General features: G+C 42.4%; 1 protein-coding gene across 1 annotated transcript in view; it reads right to left on the reverse strand.

The window, feature by feature from the left end:
- Positions 1-7,479: 7,479 nt before the first annotated feature.
- Positions 7,480-26,867, reverse strand: part of CDC42SE2 (CDC42 small effector 2) — a 38,912-nt gene continuing 19,524 nt past the window's right edge. Inside the window, exons 2-4 of the mRNA XM_067315525.1 lie at positions 13,921-14,022; positions 9,679-9,796; positions 7,480-9,488 (exon numbers count right to left, since the gene is read on the reverse strand). Of these exons, the coding sequence (XP_067171626.1) occupies positions 9,698-9,796; positions 13,921-14,022 (201 nt within the window). The 3' untranslated portion in view covers positions 7,480-9,488; positions 9,679-9,697. The remainder of the gene's footprint in view (positions 9,489-9,678; positions 9,797-13,920; positions 14,023-26,867) is intronic.

Genomic DNA, 26,867 nt, shown 5'->3' on the forward strand with positions numbered 1-26,867 from the left:
TCTTGTTCCCCTGCGGCGTCTAAAGCTGGCTTATCTTTCTGGGTTTCACGGTACAGCATACAGGCGAGGGATAGGGCAATTAGTTTCAGGAAAAAAGAATATGAGAAAATATTAACTGTTTTATATAATTATTAATACAAAATAAATGAGTTTTACTTTTTCGAAGTGTCTATTATACATGTGTGCTTGTGCACCTCATTGAAGCAACCTTTCAATAAGTGCTGATGCGCTGGGAAGTGAGACTGAGGCCTGGGATGCCACCATTTGATGCTGCGCTACCAAAGCAAAATGCTGTGCTGTTGTTATCCTTCAGAGGAGGTTAACGCTTGGCCAAATATCAAAACACTGCTAAGGCTACCTGGAGAGCATTCCTGGAGATCTTTAGGGGTAATTTACTTACGCTCTTTATTGTAAACCTCACTTAAATTCATTAGTTCCTGCTGCTTGTTCCTGATAATCCGTGTGAATGTGGCTGTGATGCCATTTACAATGGGAGGATTAAGACTGACCTCAGGTGGGAAAGAAGCAGCATCAATAACAGATAAAGTCTTAAGAAACAGTTTGCAGAACCCCTCTAAGTAATAGGCAGAGTAGGAACAGAAATGCAGACGATGTGGTGTACCAGAAATCAGTGCAAAGTCATTCAAAGGAAAAAGCAAGGTGGTGAAATCTTGGACCATGCAAATGTATCCTTAGCTTTGTAAAATTCTTAAAAATCTGTTTGCAGTCCAGATTCTGGATCACTTGGCCTGATGAGGAAAGACCCGTCTCATTCACAGGTTCGTTTACGGTCAAAAGATTAAACTGTAGGATTCTGACTTGGAAAATAGCCTATATTCAGTCCGGTCTGCTGTGAAACTGGCTTTAGCTTGGCACAGTGAGCTATCTGATGCAATTGCCTGTCTAGGGCGACCAGTGCCCACTGTCCAATTATCCAAATATTTATCACAACTCTTTAAACATCTCGTGATGCAAACATCAAGATTGCTCATATTGTGGGGTTTTTATAGACCATATGGCATGGTTTGTTGGACAGCACTGTGGAAATTTCCTGCTTACAAAGAAGCATAAATTTAGAAGGCATGTCAGGCCCATGGCGAAGGATTTCTCTTCGTGGGTGTGGATAGCTTTCCTCTGCCAGAAAGCTCTCCAAGTGAGCAGCTGCACATATTTGACCACGGTTTTCCAAGAGCAGCGGCAGCACTGACTATTGTATTGACAAAAACCAGCTCCGGTCACCCTGCCGTTATCTGAGGGGGCTGCAGTAACCCTCCTCAACGGGGCAGGAGGGAGAGTCTTCCTCACTGTTATTTCTTAATCTGCCTTTGCTTTGTGTTAGCCCAGTGTCCTTGCTTAGAAAATCTGGTTGCGGAAGGGTTTTCTTAGCTGACAAAAGGAGCCGCAGGTGTCTCGTGTCAAGTGGCTTTGGTGTTTTGGGTCGGGAAAAACGTCATATTGGCGCTGGGCTGGCCTTCGCGTTGCCGTGGATGAATATTTGGAGTGCCGCTATGCAGGAGGCGGATGTGTGTCGCATGCGGGAATTGAGAAGTGCCCCATGGCCCAGATACCAGCAGACCCTAATTCTTAGAGAAGACACAATTGCATCTCATTATAGCACAGGCCTTGGGGACAGCCAGCACCTCGGGCGGCCGGAAGAAGAATCTGTTGGGATAAGGCAAGGGTAATCTCTATGTAGGTCAGCACAGCTTCATTTCTCTCTGTGTATTTTAAAAGGCCAGAAAACCTGTTTAAAATTAAGTTTTGCTAAAACAGTCATCTTGATGTAGCTCTGAAATTCTAGATTTTACAAAACCATTGCATCGGCCGCAGCGTTTTCTTCCATCGCATATTTCCACTGCTCTGGTTATGATTCAGAGGAGCAAGGGAGCTCCTAACCAGACCATGGCATGGTTAGTTAATTCACATCCAAGGACTGCGCTGGGCGCGCTTTGGCAGGCTCCAAGAACAGCAGCGTCTGTGCCACAGCTGAGAGATGTCAACCGATAATAGTGGGTGGTTCCAGCCAATAAAATGAAATACTGGGACTTTGTCCCTTACCAGCAATATCATCCTGATGTTGTGCAGCTCCAACAAATGGGGGTGGAAATGGACTGCTGAATATTTTTTTAAGAGGCATGAAGCAATTTTTTGTTGATTTTTTCTTTTTTTTGCCCCCACCCCTGCAAGTGCATGGGCACCCCGTCGCATCTGAACACCACCCTATCTATGTTTACAATAATAAAAATTAGTTTGTATTTAATAGGCTTCAAAGCTGTCAAACAGAGCTTCATTTCACAGCTCTGCTCACCACAGAGCGCCATTCCCCTGGGCTGCTCCTACTCCACTCTTATGATAGACCCTGCTTATGCCATTTGGAAACCAAATGTCAGCTGCAGCTTACGAAAAGAGAGAGTAAATAGCTTGGCACCTACTACCTAAAACTGAAAAATGAACAAGCCTTGCTGCATTGGACTCTGGTTTTGTGGCTGTTGCCAACAGCTCCTTTTTGCAAAGAGTACCAGGGGGAATTGGTGGTGGTTGCCACCAATCCAAGGGGTCCCTCCTCCCCCATCTCCTGTCCTCCCAAACCTATAGCGTTGCTGGCTGAAATGTGGTCATGGACTCCCTAATTCCACTTTCTGAAGTGTTTTCTCCTTTATGAGTGTAAAGGGAAATGCCACATGACACCCCCTCCACCCACGCATTATCTCTGCTGCTTAATGCACACCCCCCAAACAAGAGAGGACTCTTCCTGCTCCAGCAGGTTAAACCGTGACAAGCGCAAAAAAGCTGCAGCGTGCCAAAAGGTACATTAGCATTAATCACCTGGGAAGTGTACACTTCTCCAAGGATTATGAGTCTTTGCATGTTTTATTGCAGCTGTAAAGATGGTTTGCTAAGATAAACTGTTTCAGTACGTTTCCTAGATTTTACAAAACTGTTGCATTAGCGTTTACTTCCATCATGTATTTCCATGTGGCTGATTCAGCCATTTCCCTAGTGTTGCTGCAGTTTATGAAATCTGAGTTGAGCACTTCAAAATCCACTCCAAGTAATACCCACCTTTCTTCCTAGATGTGATGTCTTGAGAAATGCAATTGCATAACAGCCTATTTCACACGTTTGGTGAGGAACTGTGGTAGGTGGCAGCAGGTGGAAAACAGAGCCCAGATCCTGTATGGAGCACGAGGGCTGCTCACACCATTGCTGTATCATCAGGTCAGTGTGGTACTCAGTTGCTTCCCACCAGAAATTGCAAAAAGGCAAAGTGTGTTTATATTGCCCAGCAGGTATTTCAAATTATTTGCAACCTCGAAAGGCTGTTGTAATGGTGAGAGATGTAAAAAAACGAAGGAAAAGCCAAGAACCCCTTCAAGACATTGAAGGCGCAGCACGGGAGAAACCAAGCGTGTTCCTAAGCAGCAGTTGCCCATGGCTCCGATGTGCACAGTGCTGGCAGAAAACCAGCACTCACTGAATGCAGATGTCTGTACACAAAGCTTTCTTATTGCTTAGCGTTTTGAAGAAAAATAACGTGTATCTATAATAGTGGGCAGCTCTCTGTTTCACGTTGAAACACTTCCTCCCCTTAATGTCACTGTTGCTCTGATAAAACCTGATAAAAAGCCTTTACTTCTATCTCTGTCTTCTTGAAGTGCTGGAAAAATCAGAGCAAGCTGACTTCGATGTGACCTACCAGATCTCCAATACTGCTGTGTGTGTGTTGTGGCTTACAAAGTGTCTTCTACTATCGCCACGTCCCAAAGGTAAAGCTTCCACTTTGCTTAAAAGAACTAACGTGCCAAACATAACAGTCTACTTTTATTTTCTGCTAATAGGCTCTCTTAATATCTTACTATCTAAAAACAGAACAGAAGATTTGGGAAAAAAATCAGGCTGCAGACTATTCAACTGTGCCATGAAAAGCCCCCACAAAATGCCTGAATAACTGTGTTATGATGACTGAACTTTGCCCTTTGCATGACAGCTCAGTTGTTCATAATGTGGTCATAGTTTTCTGCACCAAATTTAAGTAAGCAAGTTTGGTGTTCAGCTATTTATTGCCAACTCTACCAGCACTCTGATCTTCTGGGCTCATTTGGAAACCTGTCTGAGGCCTGAATTCGTAATTTCTGTCAACTTGCCTGAAGGCGGAAAGTCAAGTCTTGCTTAGTGGTGATGGGTGCAATTAGCAGCAATGGCAGAAGTGAGAGACTCCCAGGGCTGGGGCAGATTCACTCCCAGTGAAAAACACTCAACCTGGTAACTACACTACTACACTAAGTGTAGCCACCGCTGGCACAGCGTAGTTGCCAGGTTGAATGTTTTTTTCCTTCAGAAAGCTTGATGCTGAAAGTGCAATTACAACTGTCTTTCAACAGCAGGGTTAAGCCATCAGTGCCCCCAAAAGAGAGGATTTCTGATCCCATGCCACTTGCTCCTATGCTTGCTCTGCACAAGCATCAAGAAAGCGATCCAGGTTTGGCCAACCCCCCCTTTAACATAGGCTAGTTCCCAATCCAGTCAGGTGTACAGCCCAATCAGTGCTGGCACAAAACTTGAGAATAAGTAGGTGGGATCAACCTCATTCAGCACCACTGGCATTCCTTTGAAGTACTTCTGCTAATCATTGGCAGAGACAAGACATCATACTCAATATGCTTTAATGTCATTGTCACTGTATATAGCTCTACAGTCAGGACCATATTATGCTTGCACATTATAATTAGAGATGCTAAATACAATTAAGTATTCATCAAATTATTTACTGAATAGTGCTTATCTTTAAAAAATGCATTCAAGCATCTGTATAGCTGACTTAATAAAGTTGGATGACCACGTGCACATGTAACTGCTGGGCACTTCGCATCACGCTGAGAATACTGTGAAAGTAAATGGGTTTTCTTCTTCTGAAATAGTATGAGAGCACATGCAATTCTTCCCCATCACAGTTTTTGTTTTAAATATGTTCGCCAAGACACTGTTCTAATATAGGCCAATAACACATAAGACATCTGTCAAGAGCGAGGACATTCCACCGTGTTTTTGTGGGTCACGTCTTTGGTTGGTTTTGAATGAATGCAGCCACAGCTACACATTTGTAGCAATGAGTCAAGAAATGTGGCTTCCATTTAGAGTGGAGTTTACACAAGTTTGGGATGGTCTATAGTTATGTTGATTTATTGTGTCTGTGCAGAGATTTCTCCTTATTACCTAACACAAAGCGCTTAAAGAACCCTCCAAAATTCAGCTATTGTTACTTCAATGCACAGACCGTTACCCATAGAAAAAAAACGTTAAATTTTCATTAAGTCTCATTCTGGGGAATCTTACTCCCTGCTTGGAAATACCATCATTCAGTCACACTCAGGATCACTTAACTCGCAAATAGCCCACGTTGCATGAGGCCTCAGGCCTGGGCAGGCAGGTGGACTCCGTAACTTCTTCAGAAAGAAGTTGTTACTGTGCTGAGCCTCATTTTTAGGTCTTAAAGTTGCTTAAGAGCAAGGCCATTCTTACCTTCAGTAATATACTCGCATAGCTATATTCTTGTCTGTGGTTGCAACCAGCATGTTTTCACAGAGTTAACACAAAGCCTCATAAAAGCTTATCCCAAATACCGAGTCTTTAAATTTAGTCTTTATTCTGAAAGTGTTTTGTGTCCTGATGTAACTGTCTGTGCTCAGGGAAATTGCATTATACCACAAAATCTGCAATCTAGACCAGATTTCATCATTCTCTCATGTTAAAAGCAGTTTCTGAGGAATAATAAAATGTTAAAGAATAAATGCACATGGTTTTCTGTGGTGAGCCATTATGACAGAAAAAGGGACATAGAATGAGAAGTTGGAATTTTTGTTGTTGAATTTCAAATAGATGCAATATCCCAGCTATGAGGTGGAACTCCAAAATCCAGGGCCATACTTGTTTTTCTGAAGTCCTTACCAGAAGCTTTTGATCTGAGAGCATGCGTGCTACTTGAGCCTTAGTCCTTGTCCCACTTCTTCCATTGAATTGTTTTCACAAAAGTAAAAACCTAATAATCTTTCTTTGGCGAATGTGTGGTGCTTCTCCCTAGTTTCAGAAAGGGACATAGTTTTGTTTTAAGTATATGAAGTTTATGAAATCTTGTGAGCAGCATGCGTTTAAAATAATAAAAACGTAAAATTAGACCCCACTCCCCCCAAAGAAATGGAGCTTTCAAGTCAGGATAATTCTCAAGTCAGAATAATTATGTCGTGATGAAATATGTACTGTACTTGGTAAGAATGTGTCATTAGGTAGATAGGGCAAGATCTGTGGATTTCCTTAACTATTAATTTTCTGGGTCTGAGGGTTTTTTTTGGTATATTATATGATGGCTGAGTGCAGTGCCACTTGGGAGCAAGACTATGTTCAGAGATTTGGGTGCCAATTTAGCATCTTCTCATTTTTAAAAGATGCAACAGGAATGAATTGACTCATGCAACTGCTTTAGGCAGCTAAACAGCCTAAAGACTAAGCGTGAGCAGGCAGACTCCCTTGTAGAGGTCAAATAAGTTATTTTAACAAATGGTTAAAGTATCTCCTTTTCTAGACAAACCTTGTGCACTGATCTTAAATGCTTTGGTAAGCCTACTGCGTTGTGAGTGCAGTAATTCCTTTTTGACTTTTCTTTCTTGGATTTGTGAAAACATTTAGAAATTACAGCTGCTGTTATTTCAGTAATGAATACTGCTATAATTCTGGCTAAATCATTGTAACTATTTGCTCTTTCATGAGGGTACACAGTACAAATCTTTGATAACCTTAACTATTAAAAAAAAGTTTTGCAGTTGATCCTTATCTCATGGTTTTCTCTTGATCTTTCTTTCTTGCCTTTTACAACTAGCTTTTCTCCTTAACTGGCAATTTCAACACCTTATCACAGAGCAGATAATTCAGTACCATTCTTTAAAAAAATTTAGCACGAGTTTAAAGTAGTAACTTGGTTCTTGAGGAATTAACTTTGAGTGTGTCAAACAAAAAGTAATGAATTAAGCAAAATGCAGAGTAGATGACACTGTGCCTTGCAGGTAGATTTAATGGAGATGCACATACTACCGTGATACTGTATTTAACTGGTCTTCTACAGATCACCACAGTAAAATAATCTGCATTATCATCAAGAGCAAGAAGAAAACCCAAAAGGGAGAAAACCTGCATGAGAGGTTTTGGATGTTTCATATTAAGAAACCTTCTCTCCGAGATCCTTGCAGAGGTCCCTGGTAAACACACTAAATCAACAAAACAAAACTGTTTATAAAATTAAGGTTTAAGCCACTTGGCAACCAAAGGGTCAACTGGCATAAAACACCACTCAAGCCTGCAAATTACTTTTTCTTCTCACGCTAACAGGTTACTCTTCTGAGAATTTTCCCCACCAGTTTGTCTGTAAGATGCAAGTGTTTTTCCAGTGCAAACGTAATTTGTGAAAAAGAAAAAAGGTAAGCCACCAACTGAAAGAAAACATTTATTGAATCAAAGTCAATACTTTCCTTTTAATATCTACAAGCCAACACTGAACTGACTTTATTCAAGAATGAACACAACGTACAAAAAAAGTATGTCTGTTATAAAAATATGTCAATTTTTTTTTTCTGGCTATTGAGCTGAAGACATTTTGACAAAGGCAAGATAGTTTCAGCAAGCAAATTTCAGCCACAGTTACTGATGACAGAGTTAAAATCATTTTGTAATCATAGTATATTTAAGACTCATTGATAAAGTGGCATTGGAAATGCTGACCCCTTAAAAAAATAAAAAGAAATCACCGTGTTGCCATGTGTTTACACACCCCCCAGACAACTGAACATCCTGATCTTGTGTCGTCACGGATCAGTACCTTTATCGGTGAAGACTACCCAACCTAACTGGAACTATTCAACCCGATAACTGACACCTGCCACTGGGATATAACTTAGGGAAGGCCAACTACCGCCATGGCCCTTGTGTTTTGCCTACAGGTTGCGAACTGGGAGACGAGAGTAGGTAGCTTTGTACATGTTTAAAATCAACCTGATAGCTGTTGCAATGTGAAATCGTGGAAAGGATGAGAGGAGGAGAAAGAATCATTTATGACAGCAATCTATATTTATAAACACAAGTGTATATGTATAAAAATGAATCTGATTAAGCTCAGTTGTGCCTTATCTGTTAGGATGATTTTTTTTCCCCTGCATTAAAACTCAAATCGGGATTCAAACCACTGACTTGTTTCAAACCACCAACGGGGTTGGGGGGGGGGGGAAGGACCATTTACAGAAATAATCTGAAAGCAGTGCAATATTAAAATACAATTTTCACAACGTGTGAAAGAGAAACATGCTTTGGAACCTGAGCAAAAGGCTTTTTATTGACTTAGTAAAAAGTCACCCTGTATGTTGTTTTCACTGGCATCTGTTCTGCCAGATCAGTATGTTGCTCTTAGCAACTTCCATGGCCCCGAAATATTTAGTACACAGAAACCGCCAACTAGAGAGGTCTACTAAACTTCAGCTAATATTGCAGGCAGTTTGACATGCTGCTACTGGGAATGACCGTACAGCCTAAAATTAAGAAAAACTGTAAACGGAAAAAGAAGCAGCCAAACATGATGCTTTTCTTTTTTTAAATAGACTAAAGCGCTTCCACAACACTTAGATAAGGTACTACACTGGTTTACAGTCTCGAGGTCAGCTCTTTCAAAATAAATATACTGAACATTTACAACAAATGCCTTATGAATGCAAGCTCTCTCTATTATTTCAAGACCAGTTGGATAAAAACTAAAATAAAGACATAACTCTGAAGCAGCTAAGTTACAAGTCCTCTTTCAGACAGGCATGACTTGGTGCCATAGCTAAATTTTTCACCAGCAACAGTATCATCAGTCCGCAGTAAGCAATTTTTTTTTCTGGCACCGAACGGGCCACCATACAAAGCAACTTCACAAAGCATGCGGTCATCTACTCTGCTGATTTTGTAGGAAACAATCATTTGTGCTTGCAGGTCCCAGACCTTTCCAAAATGGATGTGAACAATGAGAGATTAAAAATATTCATGGGAACTCACTCAATTCTAAATTACTTGAGTAGAGGAAAAGATTTAAAGAATAAAGAGCAACCGAATGCTGTGTGTGTATGTGTGTATTTGTGAGAGGGATGAGGGAAGCTATGGTTGATGCTTTAATTTGCCTTAATTCAGAAAGTAAAAAAAGAAAGAAAAAAAAGGAAAAGAAAAAGCTAAAAACAATCCTAAACAGCTCTAAGTCCATAGTGCTAGTAGAGGCCAATGTGTGCATGCCACTGAAAGGCACGGCAAGACCAATCTGAGAAATGGCATCATCAGAGCAGAAGAGCAACTTTTCACTGGAGTAATCACAAGGGGTGAACAACGAGCCATCACTTCTCTCTTGTCATGAACACAGAAAGCAGTCACCAAGGCAAAAGAGGGGACACAGGAAAGAAGATACAGGAACTCACATAAACCTGTAACACAGAAAATGCACGTTAAGTGGAGTTTCGAACGCTTTGATACCAAACCTTCTACCTGGAAATGCATTTTCAAATTGTGCATCGTAAGGACGCAGCTATTCATAGGGAGCTTATTCCAACCCACGGCAGGATGTTCTTCCTTACTGCACTACCGGTGCCTAAAAAGCAAGGGCGTGATACTTACTGGAAAGGTTTCCCCAAGGTTATCCTGCCTTTGTATCTACAAGCTGCATCTGAACGTTTGCAGACATGCCGCCTCCGTAGCCCCCCTTGGACTGCATTTGGTTCTGAATGGAGCTCACCTGGGGACACAAGGGAAAGGGGGTCAGAGAAAACAAGAAAGGCAGCTACAAGGCAACTGTGCCGACTTCTGGCCTGGCATTTTGGTGTTTGGCCTGCCTTGGTTTTCCAGCGCGCTCTCTCCATTAAAGCTTTTGCATTACTGTTGCATGAGGACATCGGCAGAGCCGGCCTGCTGGAAGCATCAGCCCTGCCGGCAGCTCAGCAGGAGAGAGGGAGGGACCGCTGCTGATGCGGAAGTTTTCCTCTCTCCCAAAGAAAACTGGCTGATTCAGGCTTTCACCGAGCTGCTTGATTACTCAAGAAAATTAATCAGACCTCTTGCTGGCTTCCAGCTCCATGCCATCTGACAAGCTGTAATTTAGCTGGTTATATGGGAACTGTTCTTTGCTAAGTATGATAAAGCAGTGAAGTTAACATCACCAATAAGTTAAAAATATAATAGACAATCTCGGAAGTATCTGGATAGTATCTCCACTGCATGGTTAATTTTGGAACATTTAAAACAAAAGGGCTTTCTAAACCAAAAAGGAGCCTTTGGGATGCGGAAGTCTGTTTGTTTGTGGGTTGTATTTGTTTTTTTTTTAAGTAGAATAAACTTTTTTCCTTAATTGATACTATTCCTTTAATCAGCAGGGCATTTATTTTTTAAACCATACTCCACCTATCAACTTCTCGGGAAATAATTTATTTGAAGTTATTTTTAGGCTGACACAAACAAATGCATAAAGAACACTCCCCACCACCACCCACGCCACTCTGGCTTTCATTGCTTTTTTCAATAAAAAGGAAGAGAATACATAGTTTTCTTTTGTGCTTGTGCTGCATGAATCAAAATAATCATCTCCTAGTGCCTACAGGAAGACAACTCCAAAGAGAAAGGTTTGGCTTTTTTCTATTTGCGCCTAAGAGCATACATAACAACTACACAACGAACATGAAGTAACATATGTATTTAAAGGTACAGCTTCTGAAACCGGACTTGAGGCAAGAAACCAATGTCTGCAAGGCCCTACTCAAAATTATTTCGGGTATGCTCTTTCATAGACACCTCAAAATGTCACTAAAAAGCTACATTAAGATGGTGATGGAAATATGTGTGAGTAGCTTGCATGGTATTTTCCCCTGTGTGCAAAGACAAAACCCAGCAGACTCTTCTAAGCAGACCTCCACAGGAAAGCAACCCCCTTCCCTGCTGCAAATGAATCAGCACCGCTCTCTCCTGCATGCCCTGTCTCAAACAATGCGGAAAAAAAAAATCCTGTTTTAGGGCCTTTGCCTTTGACAGCACAGCACATTGCAGCGCCATGCAAAAGATCTGAACAGCAGAACCAGAGTGTAAGTTTTCATCCGTACTTCTTTGGAAGTCTCTCATACGGATGCTTGTGTTAGGGGGCAAGGGAGTATCAGTCTAAAATACTGAGGCTGTTGCACCTAAAGCAAAACAAACCCTCCAGCAAAATTAAGCTTGACTACAGTAACAGTCCAGTGGCCACCTCGTATATGAAAAATTAGCATAGGAGACATCCGGTGTCAAAAACGCTGACCACAAAGCAGGTCTAAATCTTGTGCTGACCAGGTAGCACTCCCGAAGCATCCTCCTTTTGAGGCAATCTAAACTACAAGCACAATGAAGTACAATTTTTTTTCCCTTCAAAGATATTGTTGCCTTCTGATGATATACAACTGCTGTGTTCTTTCCTGCGTTACGTCTAATTTAAGGATTCAAGAATTTTGGATGGGAAAAAGGGTCGCACCAATTAAAGATCATACAATCTGTTGTGCTGCAGATCTCTCTCATTAATTTCTTTCTTTCCCTTTTCTCCCTCCCTGTTAGAATCAGAAAATAGCACAGATGGTCCTTGAGAAAGAAAACAAGAGAAAACCTAAGGCTGCAATACATGAAATCAAAGAAGAAACTACAGAGTATGAAGCAGAAAAATAAAGGGAGAAACTTCACCAGGGAATACGAAGGTAAAAAAAAGGAGGAAGGTGCTAGGAAAGAGAAGGGGACTGTGCACACAGGGTTCCTACTGTTTAGTTTTACCATTGACAAAGCGGCAGAGTTCTCTGCAGAGAAGGCAAACAAGAAGCACAATAATTCAGTGGTCTGAAGACGACTGTACCTGGAAGCACGAGGATACATAAAGAACAATGCTGATGAAAAAGGCACAGAGCAGACACTGAATGAAGAACCCAATTTATATGGGGAAAAAGCTAACGAAGTTCCAGGCGGTTCCCCTAAGGTATTCAGAAGACAGAAGCCATAAGGAGATTGACAAAGCAGTAAATGTCCATACTGTAAAGAAAGTTAAGCAGCAGAAAAAACACACAGAGATAATACTGATCTCAGACATTACACTGCAAAGGATGTACAAGGAGACAGAATGAAATATTACCACAGTGAGTTACCAAGGAAGAGGCAGGAAAACAGGCAAGGTGAAAAAGAGACTTATGCTTCTGAAGAAAGAGAGACAGTTTGCAAAAAAATAATCCTGATCTGGGATCAGAGAAGTCACTCTGGTCATTGATGCAGCACATTATCCAAATGAAAACATACAAAACATACAAAACATACAAAACATACAAAACCAGGTGTGAGTGTTCAAAAATGAAAGAAAGTCCACATAGACAATAGTGGTTATTTATTATTTGTAGATGAGCTGGATTTTATGCAAGGCAAAGGCGAGGGCAAAGTGCATGTGTCTGTCTTTGTCTGCGGTGGGAGAGCAAAGCTTCAGGCAACCACTGCAACCTCCCACGAGGCAGCTCAGCGGTGAGAATGAGAAAGGTTCTCACAGGAGGGATAGCAAACAGCTAAAAAAACCCCAAAGCCACGCATTTTCTAATTTTATTAAGACCACCACTCGCTCGCTTCATCATTTCAATTTATGCATTGTTTTAAATATTAATGTAATATATTGCATTAATAGATAATGAGCTTTAATTGAATTTTATCAAGCTGAAGCTGTGTTTGTCTATTTAACTTGTTTACAGATGCTTTAGTACAGATCACTTCCTAAAGCAACATAACGGATTGGGAAAAACCTGGTATTTTGTTTGCCATGCCAGATTTCCAAGGTTTTGCCCTTTCCCAGTAGCAACTGAGTTACAAAAGTTTTTTCCTGATCTCAATGAGCTGTAAAATCAAATTAGTTTCTAGGAAGCTACAAATGCCCTCGCTTGCCTGCAGGACGACTGACTTTTTCTTTACAGCTCTGCTCTTTGTTCCGCTACCTCGGACAGAGCTCCGTCTTCCCCTTTACCAAAACCCCACCATCTCCAAACCGTTTTCTTCCCCTTTAAAGGGGATTGTTAAGATCAAGTGTCATTTTTTCCTCATTATCTATGCACCACCCTTTTCTTAGCTGACATATTAATAAAATAAATCTGACCTTAAAAACAGATTGACATTTCACAGAAAATACTAAGTAGTACAAAAGCAATCTATCCTCATAAACTCCCTTTCGATATCCTGTCTTAGCCTCTGTTTTTCACTTTCAAAGATATAAAAAACATTCATCGATCCTATCACCTACAGGAAGCCACAAAACCCTGCCCATGACATCAGCGTTGCTTGCTCTGGAAATAATTCACATCACAAATAGAGTTAACAGAGTATAGAAAACCCCAACAAGGACAAACAAAAATATTTGCATGAACCATGAACTAAGAAAAGGTAGAGAGTTTTGAATAGACTACACTAAAAATGCTAAAAAACTTTTAAGATAAGAAGTCTAATCTGAATTATAAGCTATTCTAAAGAGATTTTCATTCTAAAATGCTCTAATGTATTTTGAAATATACTCTATTTTAGTTCACAAATGCTCTCTGAATTTTTTTTCTTTTTCTAAAATACTCATCAGATAGCCTATACAGTTTATACAGCACGTATTATGTATTGTCAATAAATGCAGGAATTTTTTATATGATATTCCACAATCTTGAATGCAAGTGGTTAAGGTTTGGACTTAACACACTGGCAGGCTGTTCTTAAGCTTTACAGAAACGCTTATGAACTCAGCGGAGAATCACTCCTTCGACTAATTGCTCCAGCCACAGAGTTCAAATAAAGTGTTCCTGGATCCTGTCTAAGATGCAATATTCTTCATCCGCTCCCACTTACCGAATTCATTCCACTGAACAGGTCTCCTGATCCTACGTGAGCTGTGTGCACAAAGTTTGTTGGCTCTCCAATCATGCTTCGGTCAATCCGCCGTCGTCTTTTCTGAAAGGAAGGTAAAGAAACCGTCTGATTGAGGTTCATTCAAAAAGACAAAGCCAATATGCGTCATAAATATAAATGTTAATTGTTAACACTATGATATTTTGCACCCCATAGAATATTTTCATAGAATTGAAAGGTAGAGTCCAAATTTTCAGGTGAACTGAGACATCAGTAATACTGTACTTAGTTTTTATTTGGAGGATCAACAGCAGACCATTAGACCAGCACTGAGATCGCTCCTAACATTTAGACCAACCAAATATTCATAAATAACCTTAGTACATCCCACCGTGTATTAAATAATATCTGCAATGTTTCATACAGTAACTTCTGTCAGTATGTATTTAAACATGATAAATCAAATTTGAGGGTTAATTATTTGAAACAAGAATCAAAGAGCACTCGTGGAGCATATGAAACCGCTAACTTGGAGAATTTGTGTTGCCTTGCTGTGGCACCGAGGGACCTTATGTACCTATTTCTAGAGACATTCTTCACTGACCTGCAGAACATCCCTTGAATTTGACCAGGTTTAGTCACAGCCAGATTCCTCCTGGAGCCTGCATACGCAGGTAACTCGCACTCTGCATGGTTGCGGTGCGCGAGCTGCAGGGGTATAGTGTGATATTAAGGCAGGATGCCGGATTACATACCAAAGATACTCCGATTCCCATGCTGCGAGACCTAATGCAGGAGTAACTTAACCTCAGTCTCCCCTTTCTCAGAGTCACAGCTTCAATTTGTATTAATGTAATGTAATAAAAGGCAAATGAGAAATTAGAGGCAGTAAGGACTTCCTCTAATAAAAGCTGCCTTGGCTCTCTGCCTCCAGCTGAGCATTGCGTCTAAAGGAGACTAAAATGGAAAAACCTCAGTCCTTATCTCCTAGGCCAGAGCCGGCGAGCTCGAGCAGAGCGACACACGCAGCCCACAGCCACCACAGGCCGGCACCTCCTGTTTAAACACTGAGAAGAGCCACAGAGCACAGCAAGAGTATTTCAACTTAACGTAGGCGAAACAAAATACAGTGTAACAGTTAAGAAGCCACTTAAGCTCAGTTAAAAGCTTCCCATTGTCCTGAAGCCTGCTCAGTCTCATTTTTTGAGAGATCTCCATTTCTAGCCTGCAATAAGATCTTAGGCCCAACCCAGACTCAGGCAGGAAGATACATGCCTCACGAGTGGACCCACCGCTGTTAAAACACAGCTACAGATCAATCTTTATGAATCAGAGCCACAGCTATGAGAATATATCACAGGCCTTAGCCAGCAAGCATAAAACACTTTTAGTCCTTTCCTGTACTTTTTCCCTATTGCTAAAGCCAGTTTCAGGAGGCTTCAGTACCTTACTGCATCCATACTTAACAGCCAAGGGGTGGGGTGGGAAAGGGGAAGGCAAACTAACCCAGAGACAGCCAAAACAAAGTGACCTGTCCCATGCCAAAACTATTAGCAAATTCTCTACAAGTTTGACAAGATCAGCCAAATAAAATAACCGTATAAAAAACATTTTCAGGTAGTCTGAGGACTTTCAAGGAGAAAGCGTTTGTGAAAATTAATCTAGATATCTCAAAACCAGAAAGCATTAATATATTTCATGCAGCGATATAAATAGCTACAACAGAATCTATTACTGTGTTCCAATGCATTAACATTTCAATCTGGAAGTCAAACTCATATATACAGCAATCTAAGTTATGCATGATAGAAGCTAGTAAGCCATACGTGATGAACTTGAGGGGAGAGATCTTCATGCCTACATTGGGTGAGAACTGCTAATCTGAAGTGTTCAGGATTCATAGCATCCCCACCTGTAACGATTACTTTAAATACAGTTTCTGTATTTACACAATATAATATTGTAAAATGCTGAAACAGTTTGCCTGTGTTATAGTCCTTGTTCTATGGAGACAAGAATCTCTGGAGTCCCATGCCACAGGAACACACAACTCCATCAAAACACTTCCACAATTGTTTCAATTTTGCAGAAGTTTAGTTTATATTGCATTTTTGAGAATACCAGAAAGTCAGAGTTGTTTGTGTAAATCTAAATAATAAAGCCTTGAATTGTTGTTTTTAATACATTGTTTCGAAATGCTGGGGTTTTGATTCAGACCAAAACCATAGACAATCTCAAAGTCCGCTTCCCTCAAGAACTTAAACCTTTCTTTGGGCAACTCAACCTATTTTCCTTCTATACTCGTTGCTAAGAATATTGGCATATCAGCAACAGCATTAAAGCGCTGGTTTTCATGAAAGCCTGGAAATGATTCTCCTCTAATCATCAGCTAGTGAACCAGTAATCACTAGTTAAAGCAAACTGCCATCAAACCCTGATTCTTATCTTCAGCAAGTTTCTTTGCTGAGGCCATCAGCCAGCTACACCCTGGCACGTGCCCACTGATGCCTTGAAGCAACAGGACTAAATTTAATGCTCTGCTAAATCAAGACCCCAAAGCAGTTCATGCTAAAAGCAAATAAAGTGCTGCTTTTTTTGCTGCAGGAGCACTTAGTTTGCATTTACATTACATTTTTAGGTTTGTTCAGGAGCATGCTTTTGAAGCGACTTTGCCTGTCCCTATTTACCATGCTTTGATTTGAATTGCTGGGTAACCTTGGAGTGCATAAACTGGATTTCTTTCAGATGAAGCTGAACCAGAGATGCTCTCCTATAGCTGATGCATTCCAACTGCTAGTGGATATTGAGGCCACAGGACCAGACAGGTCAGTCTGAAGTAAACCCCAAAATGCATCTAACATGCACCTGGGTTCCTCAATACCAATTGTTTTGCTCTACAAAACTGCTCTCACTAGGATGTGCTACTTCTTAGTGAAGACAGCCTCACTGAGAGAGCTAATAAGACTGACTAGGCTAGGTGAATTGATAGGGCGAGCACAGCAAAAAGTCACCTGTTTTCGGAGGATATAGCACAAGAGAGAAGAGTCGGGGAGCATGCTTAGAAAGGCTACAAAACTTACAGATGACACCACAAACATTATCTTTGCTAGGATTTAATTCTGAAGTTTTCTTATTATTTTCTGAGGTCCTGCACCTGTAAGAATACATGCACTATCATTATTCTGTAAACAATAAGGACTGACACATGGATTGATTCTTCAATAAATTTAGTATATGTAATCTGGAAGGAGCACAGAAGCAGCATATTCATCTTTCACTTTAGAAGAAATAGCCCAGTTATGCTCTTTTCCCCTCAATATGTCATTTGTGCCTATTCTGTGCTTGTTCCTAATGCAAGCCATGTGCCCAAGCTGATAAAGTCTTTAAGCTTCCAGAAGCACCCAAACTCTTGTAGCAACCAAAATCAATTCCAGTTAGCCTTCATCTGTACCCCAGCCTCCATCTGGAAACATACCATAAATAATTAACCTTAGAATATAAATATCACTAATCAGTCCAATAATTGACAGTAGATGCAGCTCTACAGGTCTCAGGCTGCAGGGAGTGCTTGGGGCCTCTCCGGGAGGCCTGGGCTGGCAGTCAGCTCTCCTGCAGGAGGTGTGCTGCTGTTGACGAGTTGTGTCGTCAGGTAAGGGAGTTACGGGAGGAGGTCAGTAGGCTGCGCAGCATCCGAGAAGCAGAGCAAGAGATAGACAGGGTATTCTCGGAGACTGTACAGCTCCAGGAGTCCCAACCCCCTGCAGCAGTGGAGTTGCCAGAGGGCTCTGTGCCGTGTGAAACGGTACATCATAACATCACAGAAGAAGACTGGAAACTGGTCACTGCTCGTGGGAGGAGAAAGGCTCCTACTCCTCCTGAAGACCTGAAGCTGAAGAACAGGTTTAGTGCCCTCCAGGCTGAGGAGGAGATGGGCATGGCTGCCAGGGAAGTAACCGGGACAACAGACCCTGTGCCCTGCCGGAACACCCGGAAAAAGCGGCGGGTGATTGTTGTGGGGGACTCCCTGCTACAGGGGACGGAGGCATCTATCTGCCGACCTGACCTCTTGTCTAGAGAGGTTTGTGGCCTGCCGGGGGCTCGTGTGAGAGATGTCATGCAAAGACTGCCAAGGCTTGTCCACGCTTCGGACTATTACCCACTGCTGCTCTTCCATGTGGGCGCCAATGACACCAAGGGCAAACTGGAGACCATCAAGCAGGATTTCAGAGCTCTGGGGATGGTGGTCAAGGGTCTGGGAGCCCAGGTCATCTTCTCCTCAATCCTGCCAGTGAGGGGGATGGATGAGAGGAGGAGGAGACGGACTTTCCAGGTTAACGACTGGCTGCGCCGCTGGTGTTGGCAACAGGGTTTTGGTTTCTACGACCATGGGACCCTGTTTGAAGATCAACAACTGATGGCGAGAGATGGGATCCACCTCACGAGGCGGGGCACACAGGTCTTTGCCAACAGGTTGGCCAACCTGGTAAGGAGGGCTTTAAACTAGGAAAGATGGGGGAAGGGGAGAGTTATAGTGACAGGGTAGTTGGCAAAAGACTGCTCAAGTCAGGATGCCTCCAACAGGTGAATGCAGCCAGGGAAGTGCGCATGGGATGTGGCTATGGAGGACCCTCTTTTATCCCTCCTGGGAAACCTGCATGCTCGATCACCTCCCTGAAATGCCTGTACACCAATGCACGCAGCTTGGGGAACAAACAGGAAGAACTAGAGATATGTGTGCGGTCGCAGGGCCATGATCTCATTGCCATTACAGAGACATGGTGGGATAGCTCGCATGACTGGAGTGCTGTCATGGATGGCTACGTGCTTTTTAGGAAAGACAGACCAGGTAAGCGAGGTGGTGGAATTGCTCTTCATGTGAGAGAGCAACTGGAATGTATTGAGCTGTGCCTAGGGGTGGATGAAGAGCGAGTCGAGAGCTTCTGGGTAAGGATTAAAGGGCAGGCTAGCATGGGTGACACTGTTGTGGGTGTTTACTACAGGCCACCTGATGAGGAAGAGGAAGTCGATGAGGCCTTCTACAGACAGCTGGAAGTAGCCTCACGATCCCAGGCCCTGGTTCTCATGGGGGACTTCAACCACCCCGATATCTGCTGGAAAGACAACACAGCTAGGCACAAACAGTCCTGGAGATTCCTGCAGAGCATTGGTGACAACTTCTTGACCCAGGTGGTGGAGGAGCCAACAAGGAGAGGTGTGCTGCTGGACCTCGTACTAACAAACAAAGAAGGACTGGTGGAAGATGTGAAGGTTGGGGGCTGCCTTGGCTGCAGTGACCATGAGATGGTGGAGTTCAGGATCCTGCGAGGAGGCAGCAGGGCACCAAGTAGGATCGCAACCCTGGACTTCAGGAGAGCAAACTTTGGCCTCTTCAGGGACCTACTTGGAGGAATCCCATGGGTGAGGGCCCTGGAAGGAAGGGGTGTTCAAGAGAGTTGGTTAATATTCAAACATCACTTCCTCCAGGCTCAAGAGCGGTGCATCCCTATGAGTAGGAAGTCAAGCAAAGGAGGTAGGAGACCTGCATGGATGAGCAAGGAGCTCCTGGCAAAACTCAACCAGAAGAAGGAAGTATACAGAAAGTGGAAAGGGGGACAGGCCACTTGGGAGGAATATAGGAATGTTGTCAGAGTATGCAGGGATGCGACGAGGAAGGCTAAGGCCCGTTTGGAATTAAATCTGGCTAGAGATGTCAAGGACAACAAGAAGGGCTTCTTCAAATACATCAGTAGCAAGAGGAAGACTAGGGAAAATGTGGGCCCTTTGCTGAATGGGGTGGGTGCCCTGGTGACGAAGGATGCAGAGAAGGCAGAGTTACTGAATGCCTTCTTTGCTTCAGTCTTTACTGGTCAGGCCAGCCCTCAGGAACCCCAGACCCTGGAGGCAAGAGAGAAAGTCTGGAAAAAGGAAGACTTTCCCTTGGTCGAGGAGGATCGGGTTAGAGATCATTTAAGCAAACTTGACACCCACAAATCCATGGGCCCTGATGGGATGCACCCACGAGTGCTGAGGGAGCTGGCGGACATTATTGCTAAGCCACTCTCCATCATCTTTGAAAGGTCATGGAGAACAGGAGAGGTGCCCGAGGACTGGAAGAAAGCCAATGTCACCCCAGTCTTTAAAAAGGGCAAGAAGGAGGACCCAGGGAACTACAAGCCAGTCAGCCTCACCTCCATCCCTGGAAAGGTGATGGAGCAGCTCATCCTGGAAGCCATCTCCACGCATGTGGAGGAAAAGAAGGGGATCAGGAGTAGTCAGCATGGCTTCACCAAGGGGAAATCATGCCTAACCAATCTGATAGCCTTCTATGATGGAATGACTGGCTGGGTAGATGAGGGGAGAGCAGTGGATGTTGTCTACCTTGACTTCAGCAAGGCTTTTGACACTGTCTCCCATAGCATCCTCATAGGGAAGCTCAGGAAGTGTGGGTTAGATGAGTGGACAGTGAGGTGGATTGAGAACTGGCTGAATGGCAGAGCTCAGAGAGTTGTGATCAGCGGCACAGAGTCTAGTTGGAGGCCTGTAGCTAGCGGTGTCCCCCAGGGGTCCGTACTGGGTCCAGTCTTGTTCAACTTCTTCATCAATGACCTGGATGAAGGCACAGAGTGCACCCTCAGCAAGTTTGCTGACGATACAAAACTGGGAGGAGTGGCCGATACGCCAGAGGGCTGTGCTGCCATTCAGAGAGACCTGGACAGGCTGGAGAGGTGGGCAGAGAGGAACCTCATGAAGTTCAACAAAGGCAAGTGCAGGGTCCTGCACCTGGGGAGGAATAACCCCATGCAGCAGTACAGGTTGGGGGCTGACCTGCTGGAAAGCAGCTCTGCTGAGAAGGACCTGGGAGTGCTGGTGGACACCAAGTTAAGTATGAGGCAGCAATGTGCCCTTGTGGCCAAGAAGGCCAATGGTATCCTGGGCTGCATCAGGAACAGTGTTGCCAGCAGGTCGAGGGAGGTGATTCTCCCCCTCTACTCAGCCCTGGTGAGGCCCCATCTGGAGTACTGCGTCCAGTTCTGGGCTCCCCAGTACAAGAGGGATGTGGCACTACTGGAGCAAGTCCAGCGAAGGGCCACAAAGATGATTAGGGGACTGGAGCATCTCTCTTATGAGGAAAGGCTGAGAGAGCTTGGCCTGTTTAGCTTGGAGAAAAGAAGGCTGAGAGGAGATCTTATCAATGTGTACAAGTATCTGAAGGGAGGGTGTCGAGAGGATGGGGCCAGACTCTTTTCAGTGGTGCCGAGCGACAGGACGCGAGGCAATGGGCACAAACTGAAACACAGACACTTCCATCTGAACATGAGGAAAAACTTCTTCACTGTGAGGGTGACAGAGCACTGGAACAGGTTGCCCCGAGAGGTGGTGGAGTCTCCTTCTCTGGAGATATTCAAAATGCGCCTGGATGCAATCCTGTGCAATATGCTCTAGGTGACCCTGCTTGAGCAGAGGGGTTGGACTAGATGATCTCCAGAGGTCCCTTCCAACCTCAGTGATTCTGTGATTCTGTAATGAGATCCAACTACAAAGGTGATCCGCACAACTCTTCATGTATACGATGCTAGCACAAAGGACTTAACATACATACAACTGAGTATTAATACTATCTGTTTTAAAGTAAGGGAGACATTTCTGGCAGAACCCCGTTAAGTCCTAACTCAGATAACCTAACCACAACGAGATCCTGATTCCCTGTATCTGTTTCTCTTGTGGATGTTTTCTTGGGGTGGGGGAGAAAATAATAAAAATCACCTTATGATTAACTAACTTGTTTGTTATCTTTCTTGTTATGGGATCCTGGAAGTGGAATATAAAAATATCATTTAATGGCTTTCCTCAGTTTGTTCTCTTCACAAATTCTAATGAATTTGGATTCCAAATGACACCCCAGGTCATCTTTACCCCATAAAACGAATAAGCCATCTGTAATCACTAGTACAGGGGACGCAAGTTTGTGCGATAAAGGTTGGAGGGGAGTGGAAGCATTCTGAGGACCCAGCTCAGAAGCTGTGCTTTGCACACATATGGCAGCTACCCTGAAACCATATCACATTCCAGTTACCATAGTAATGCAGGGAAGAACTGATGTCTCTTCTGTTCTTAAGCTGTGAATGATCTTTTGCACCCACACAGGCTAGTGTCTTTTTTGAAGTTTAAGATCAGGATTCAGAAAGCCACCAATGATTTGCATTGCCTGGAAATGATTTTAACCCTATAAGGTTTTGAAACTTTTGATAAGGTTTAAAAAAATTCATCTCATTATACCATGTACTCAACCTACCAGTTAGCAAAATTACAAGTATTTTATTGAAAAACATCTTTCATAGTTTAAAAAGCTACTTACTGTTAGAAACTCAAAACTGAAATCTGTTTCTTTAAACAAATAATTGCCACTGATAGTTCCAGACCAAAGCTTTTCTTTTAATTCCTTTTTTATTTTTCAGAGAAATTATCTTTTCTGACCATCTCAAGGTTTTGTACAGAGGTTGGGCTGCACTTCTTTAGCTCAAGCCTTTGCATAGCAGTGGCAACAGTGCTCAGTCACATTCATCTATCTGCCTGCATGCATATGGAAAAAAAGTAAAGTTTTTGAAATTTCTCCTATGAAATTTCTCCAAGTCTCACATATATCACAGAAGATTTGAGTGATGTCACTTAGATTCTAGCAGGCAACAAGTTATTCTTCTGGAAGTTGTTAAAAAGAGAAATCAAAAGTGAAGTCAAATGCAGAATAAAGCATACAAAGATACCATCGAAAGTCACTGCAAGTAGTAACTTATATACTCAGGGAATCAAAAGCCAAGAAATCTCCAAGTCAAAACCTCTGACATGATATATGTAACCTGTTCCTCCAGCTTTAACTCCACCAGTTTAGCTGGCAGAAAAGCATGCTCTGCTTAATCTACACCAGATTTTTGGGAGATAGCAGCTAGGTACACATCCTAAATCCCAGTCTGGCTGAAATCTAACTGAGGCACACCACTTCAAAGGATCTGCTCCCTCGTGCCACAAGCCTATGGTGATTTTAATTGCAGAAGCCCCTATTTCAGCTCGACAAAGGCCCTTGTCAGCTCTCAAAAGAAAGTGGTATTGTGGATGCAGATCAGGAACGCGATTTCTAAGCATAAAGTGATACATAGTAGAAACAGAAGAAATTCAAAGAGCATAAGCTATTCCCATACTGCAAACATGTATGGTTTCTGAAAACAATGCTTCTTTATTAAAATTCCTCCATATGTCACTTTTTCCCTGTCACCTACCACTTCATTGGATCTCCACTTTATACACAAGAAAAACTGTCAACTTTTTTCCTCTCACAGCAATGCTCTATAGGTTGTCCTGGCTTTTTATATCTTAAGACTGCAGTAATTTCAAGTAAACTATAAGAAACTAAGCAGCAGAACACCCACTGACGTGAGTCTACCAAAGGGAAAGAGCGGACCATATCTATGCTAGCGACAAATTAGTGTCAGGGACAGACTGGAGCTGCACCTTGCATTAAAAATAACAAGCTTTGGTATTTAAGTCACAAATACTGAAAGTTAATTTTAAAGAATAATGGTCAAAACTAATGCAGATATAGTGGTTTTGCTGCTTTTTTATTTAGGAGAATATTTTTGATTCACATAATCAAACAAAAACAAGACAAGGATAAAACTTAACTTGCCAACTGCTACCTTTGTAATGTTTACCAAAACCTTACAGCTGTGAGATTTTTCATTGAGTGTGCTTCCATATATATTTATATGGGTTTGGCACACACACACACACACACACACACACACACACACACACACATATATATATATATATATATATAGTGCATCCAGACATTCTTCCTTAATTTAATATTTATCTCTGTTTGGAAAAAAGAGTAGGGTATAGTAAACTAAGTTGGAAAGGAAACAGCACGCTGATCTGATCTAGTCTGATCCAGCACACCAGGTTTCCAGCTAGAACCAAATCAATATGAAATGGTCCGTATATAAAATCATAAACACATACATTATGTACAATGATGATACACCTTCATTTCTTGACAGTTCTTTCTTTGTCTTTCTATCTAATTATCTGTAGAAGAGGAACTCTGGCCCATACTTGCCATCATTTCTGCTTACTCTGCAAGACTATCTCTATTATTCTTCATGACAACCTGTTATTTTGGCCTCCCCGTTAAGATTTTTCAATACAAAATTTGTAAATTTGCCACAAAGGCGCACATGCAGAAAAGCTAAAGAGCGACATTTATTGAGGCATAATCCCTGTGCTTTCCAATCTTCCTTTCCGAATAAAAGGATGAGAAACATCTATTTTATTTTAACATCAAGCAGCCTTGATATATAATCAGGAAAAAAACCTCAAACTTTGGCACCTAATCTGAAGCACAGTAAAAAGCCAGCTTCTCGAGATTCATCTTCCAGTCTTCTATCAGTCTCTCCTTTAACCCCTGGTAAGCCTATTTTTAAAAAGTTAATCAGCCTTAAAAGGAACACAGACCATGGAAACCAAGGTATCCACACTATTACATCTTAGATTTGGGTATTCCAACAGCATGCAGCTTATGCGGGTCACATTTACCTGGCAGGACCACTTCGAGTCAGCAGTGCTCACTAGGCTCAGGAGCTTAGCTGAGACAAAAAAAGTAGTTTTTCCCTTTTCTTAAATGATTACTCTCGTAAAACAGGCTTATCATCACTCTTGGCAAGAGGGTGGCTCAAGAACTTATAATTCCTCTTTGAAGCCTCATTCAAGACTTAATAAATTTACTTGCTATCTCCCTCCTGGGAGACTATTCCCAGTGAACAGAGACGTGAGTGATCCAGCCGGACGCTGTAAAGGGCTCCTTCACAGAACGAGTGTCTGCGGTCAGAGAATGACCACGTACATTTATGACCTCCAAAAAAGTTTGCTCTTTACAGACCAGGAGGATGCCCATGCAATCATGAGCGCTAGAAAGTTGCACAGCTTTTAAAATTGCCTCCAAAACAGGAGGGTCAGTTTTTCAGGCTGCTCAGCTGCTGCCCTCTCTGTCAGTATAATGACTTCCTTTAATACAGTAAGAAGCAATTTGTTCTCCACTATAGCTCTTTGAAAGCCTGGCTTTTAAATAACAGCAGGGTAATTTGAACATAACAAATCCTAATAAATTGGATCCTTAACTGCATGTTCTAATCCTTTCCACACCACGATTTAGAGATACAATGCATCTTCCATACTAAAAAAAATAAAAATAAAAAATCCAAATTACAAACTCTCATCAAAAAATATCCCATTACAACCACTACAATTGTCACTCTCCTGGGAGGCGAGACAGACACAAACAACAGATATGCTCCTGTTCACTTTTGTAGCTGGCTAGTGCATTTGCTTTCAGGGCGAGGAGCTACTCTGCTCACGAACTCAACAGCTTGGGCTATCAGAACAGTGATAGGCAAGTATGCAATCTGCTAAACTCTTTTTTGAAATAGGAACTATCAGATTTAGGCGGAGGCTCTGAGCTATTGTGTTTTTTGACCTTCCCTCACAAATAGCCCTCAAATGGCAACACTTTTTGGGTTTGAGGATTTCTGTTGTCATTCCTTCCAGTGTTAGGTTACGGCAACCCAATGCAAAAAATGAGCTGTTCTAATCTGTTAATTTACTCTCAGGGATCTTGCACACCAAGCTTCTCCCTGAAGATAAAGGGATCTATTAAAGCTTTCAATGATACACATCCCTGTTGAATCAGAGCTGTTTGCTGGCTTTGCATTCAAGACCTCAGCTGAAACTTCAAAAGCAGTGCTAGCCAAAGATAAATCTGAGTAAGACATAAAACTAAGAAAAGGATTTAATCAAAGACAAGATAGTCAGTCATTTCAAGATGGAGAATTTGTACTGTTAGAAGAGAAACCAGAAGTGAAAAAACACCCTTGATTTTCTCTTCCTTCTTTGATCTTTCCTACCCTTCTCATCTGCTCTTGAGAGAAAACACTAACAGCGAAAGCAAAGGAGTCCCAATGCAGGGCCACCCACCTGATCCTACACATGTTAATTCACAGGAAGAGTTAGGTACTTGCTTGGAATAGGAAGTATCAGATCACCCCACAGAAGTGGCTTTGTGTCCTCCCACACACATGCTGTTCTGCTCCCAAAAAAAGCCTCCAACATGCTCAGGGTGGCTGTTTCCTCCAACGTAACGCACGCTGCATGGCTCTACCCATCCTCACAGCATCGCATTCAGCAGTGAGGCCTGCGCTCTACCTCTGCAGACAAGCTGTGGTCTGAATGGTGTGTCTGGGTTCCCCTCCTGCCCCATCAAGATCAGCCGAAATGGCCTCAGAGCACCTTCCACCGAATCCCACAGAGAGAGGCTGTGGGGCCAGGGGGTCCCTTGTATTTGTCTTTTGTGCATTGTGCCTTTAGGATGCATGTTGCCATGCTTTTCTCCCTAAAAAGGATCCTAGAAATCTGTGTTTTTATTTATACATACACACACACACACACACATATATATAAATACACACTTTTTAAAGTATTGATACATATATGTGTGTGTGTGTGTGCATATATATACATATATTAAAAAAAAAAAAAAAAAAAAGAGACACCATCCACTGTCATGTTACAATTCCAGTCAGGCAGTAGCATATTTTCAGAGTTTTAATATATAACTTTTAACTTTTCAGCTACGAAAAGTGATGCTGACTATATTGAATTGCAAGAGCTCACTTTCTCCCCAAAGCAGCAAGGATGAAGAACCAGCATTTTCAGGTTCAAATGCATTACCTCAAGAGGTCTACCCTACAGAAGACGCACATAAAGAAGCACAATTAAGATAATATGCAAGATAAAAGGCCATCTACTCCCTCCAAATCACTGTATTTCAGTGATAAGCTTATTCCAAAACAGTAACGGGTGGGAGTTAAAGTCCAACATAGCGATGTTCAGGCCAGTTC

Source organism: Apteryx mantelli, chromosome Z (assembly GCF_036417845.1).
Source record: "Apteryx mantelli isolate bAptMan1 chromosome Z, bAptMan1.hap1, whole genome shotgun sequence".
In the NCBI taxonomy this organism is placed as follows: Eukaryota; Metazoa; Chordata; class Aves; order Apterygiformes; family Apterygidae; genus Apteryx; species Apteryx mantelli.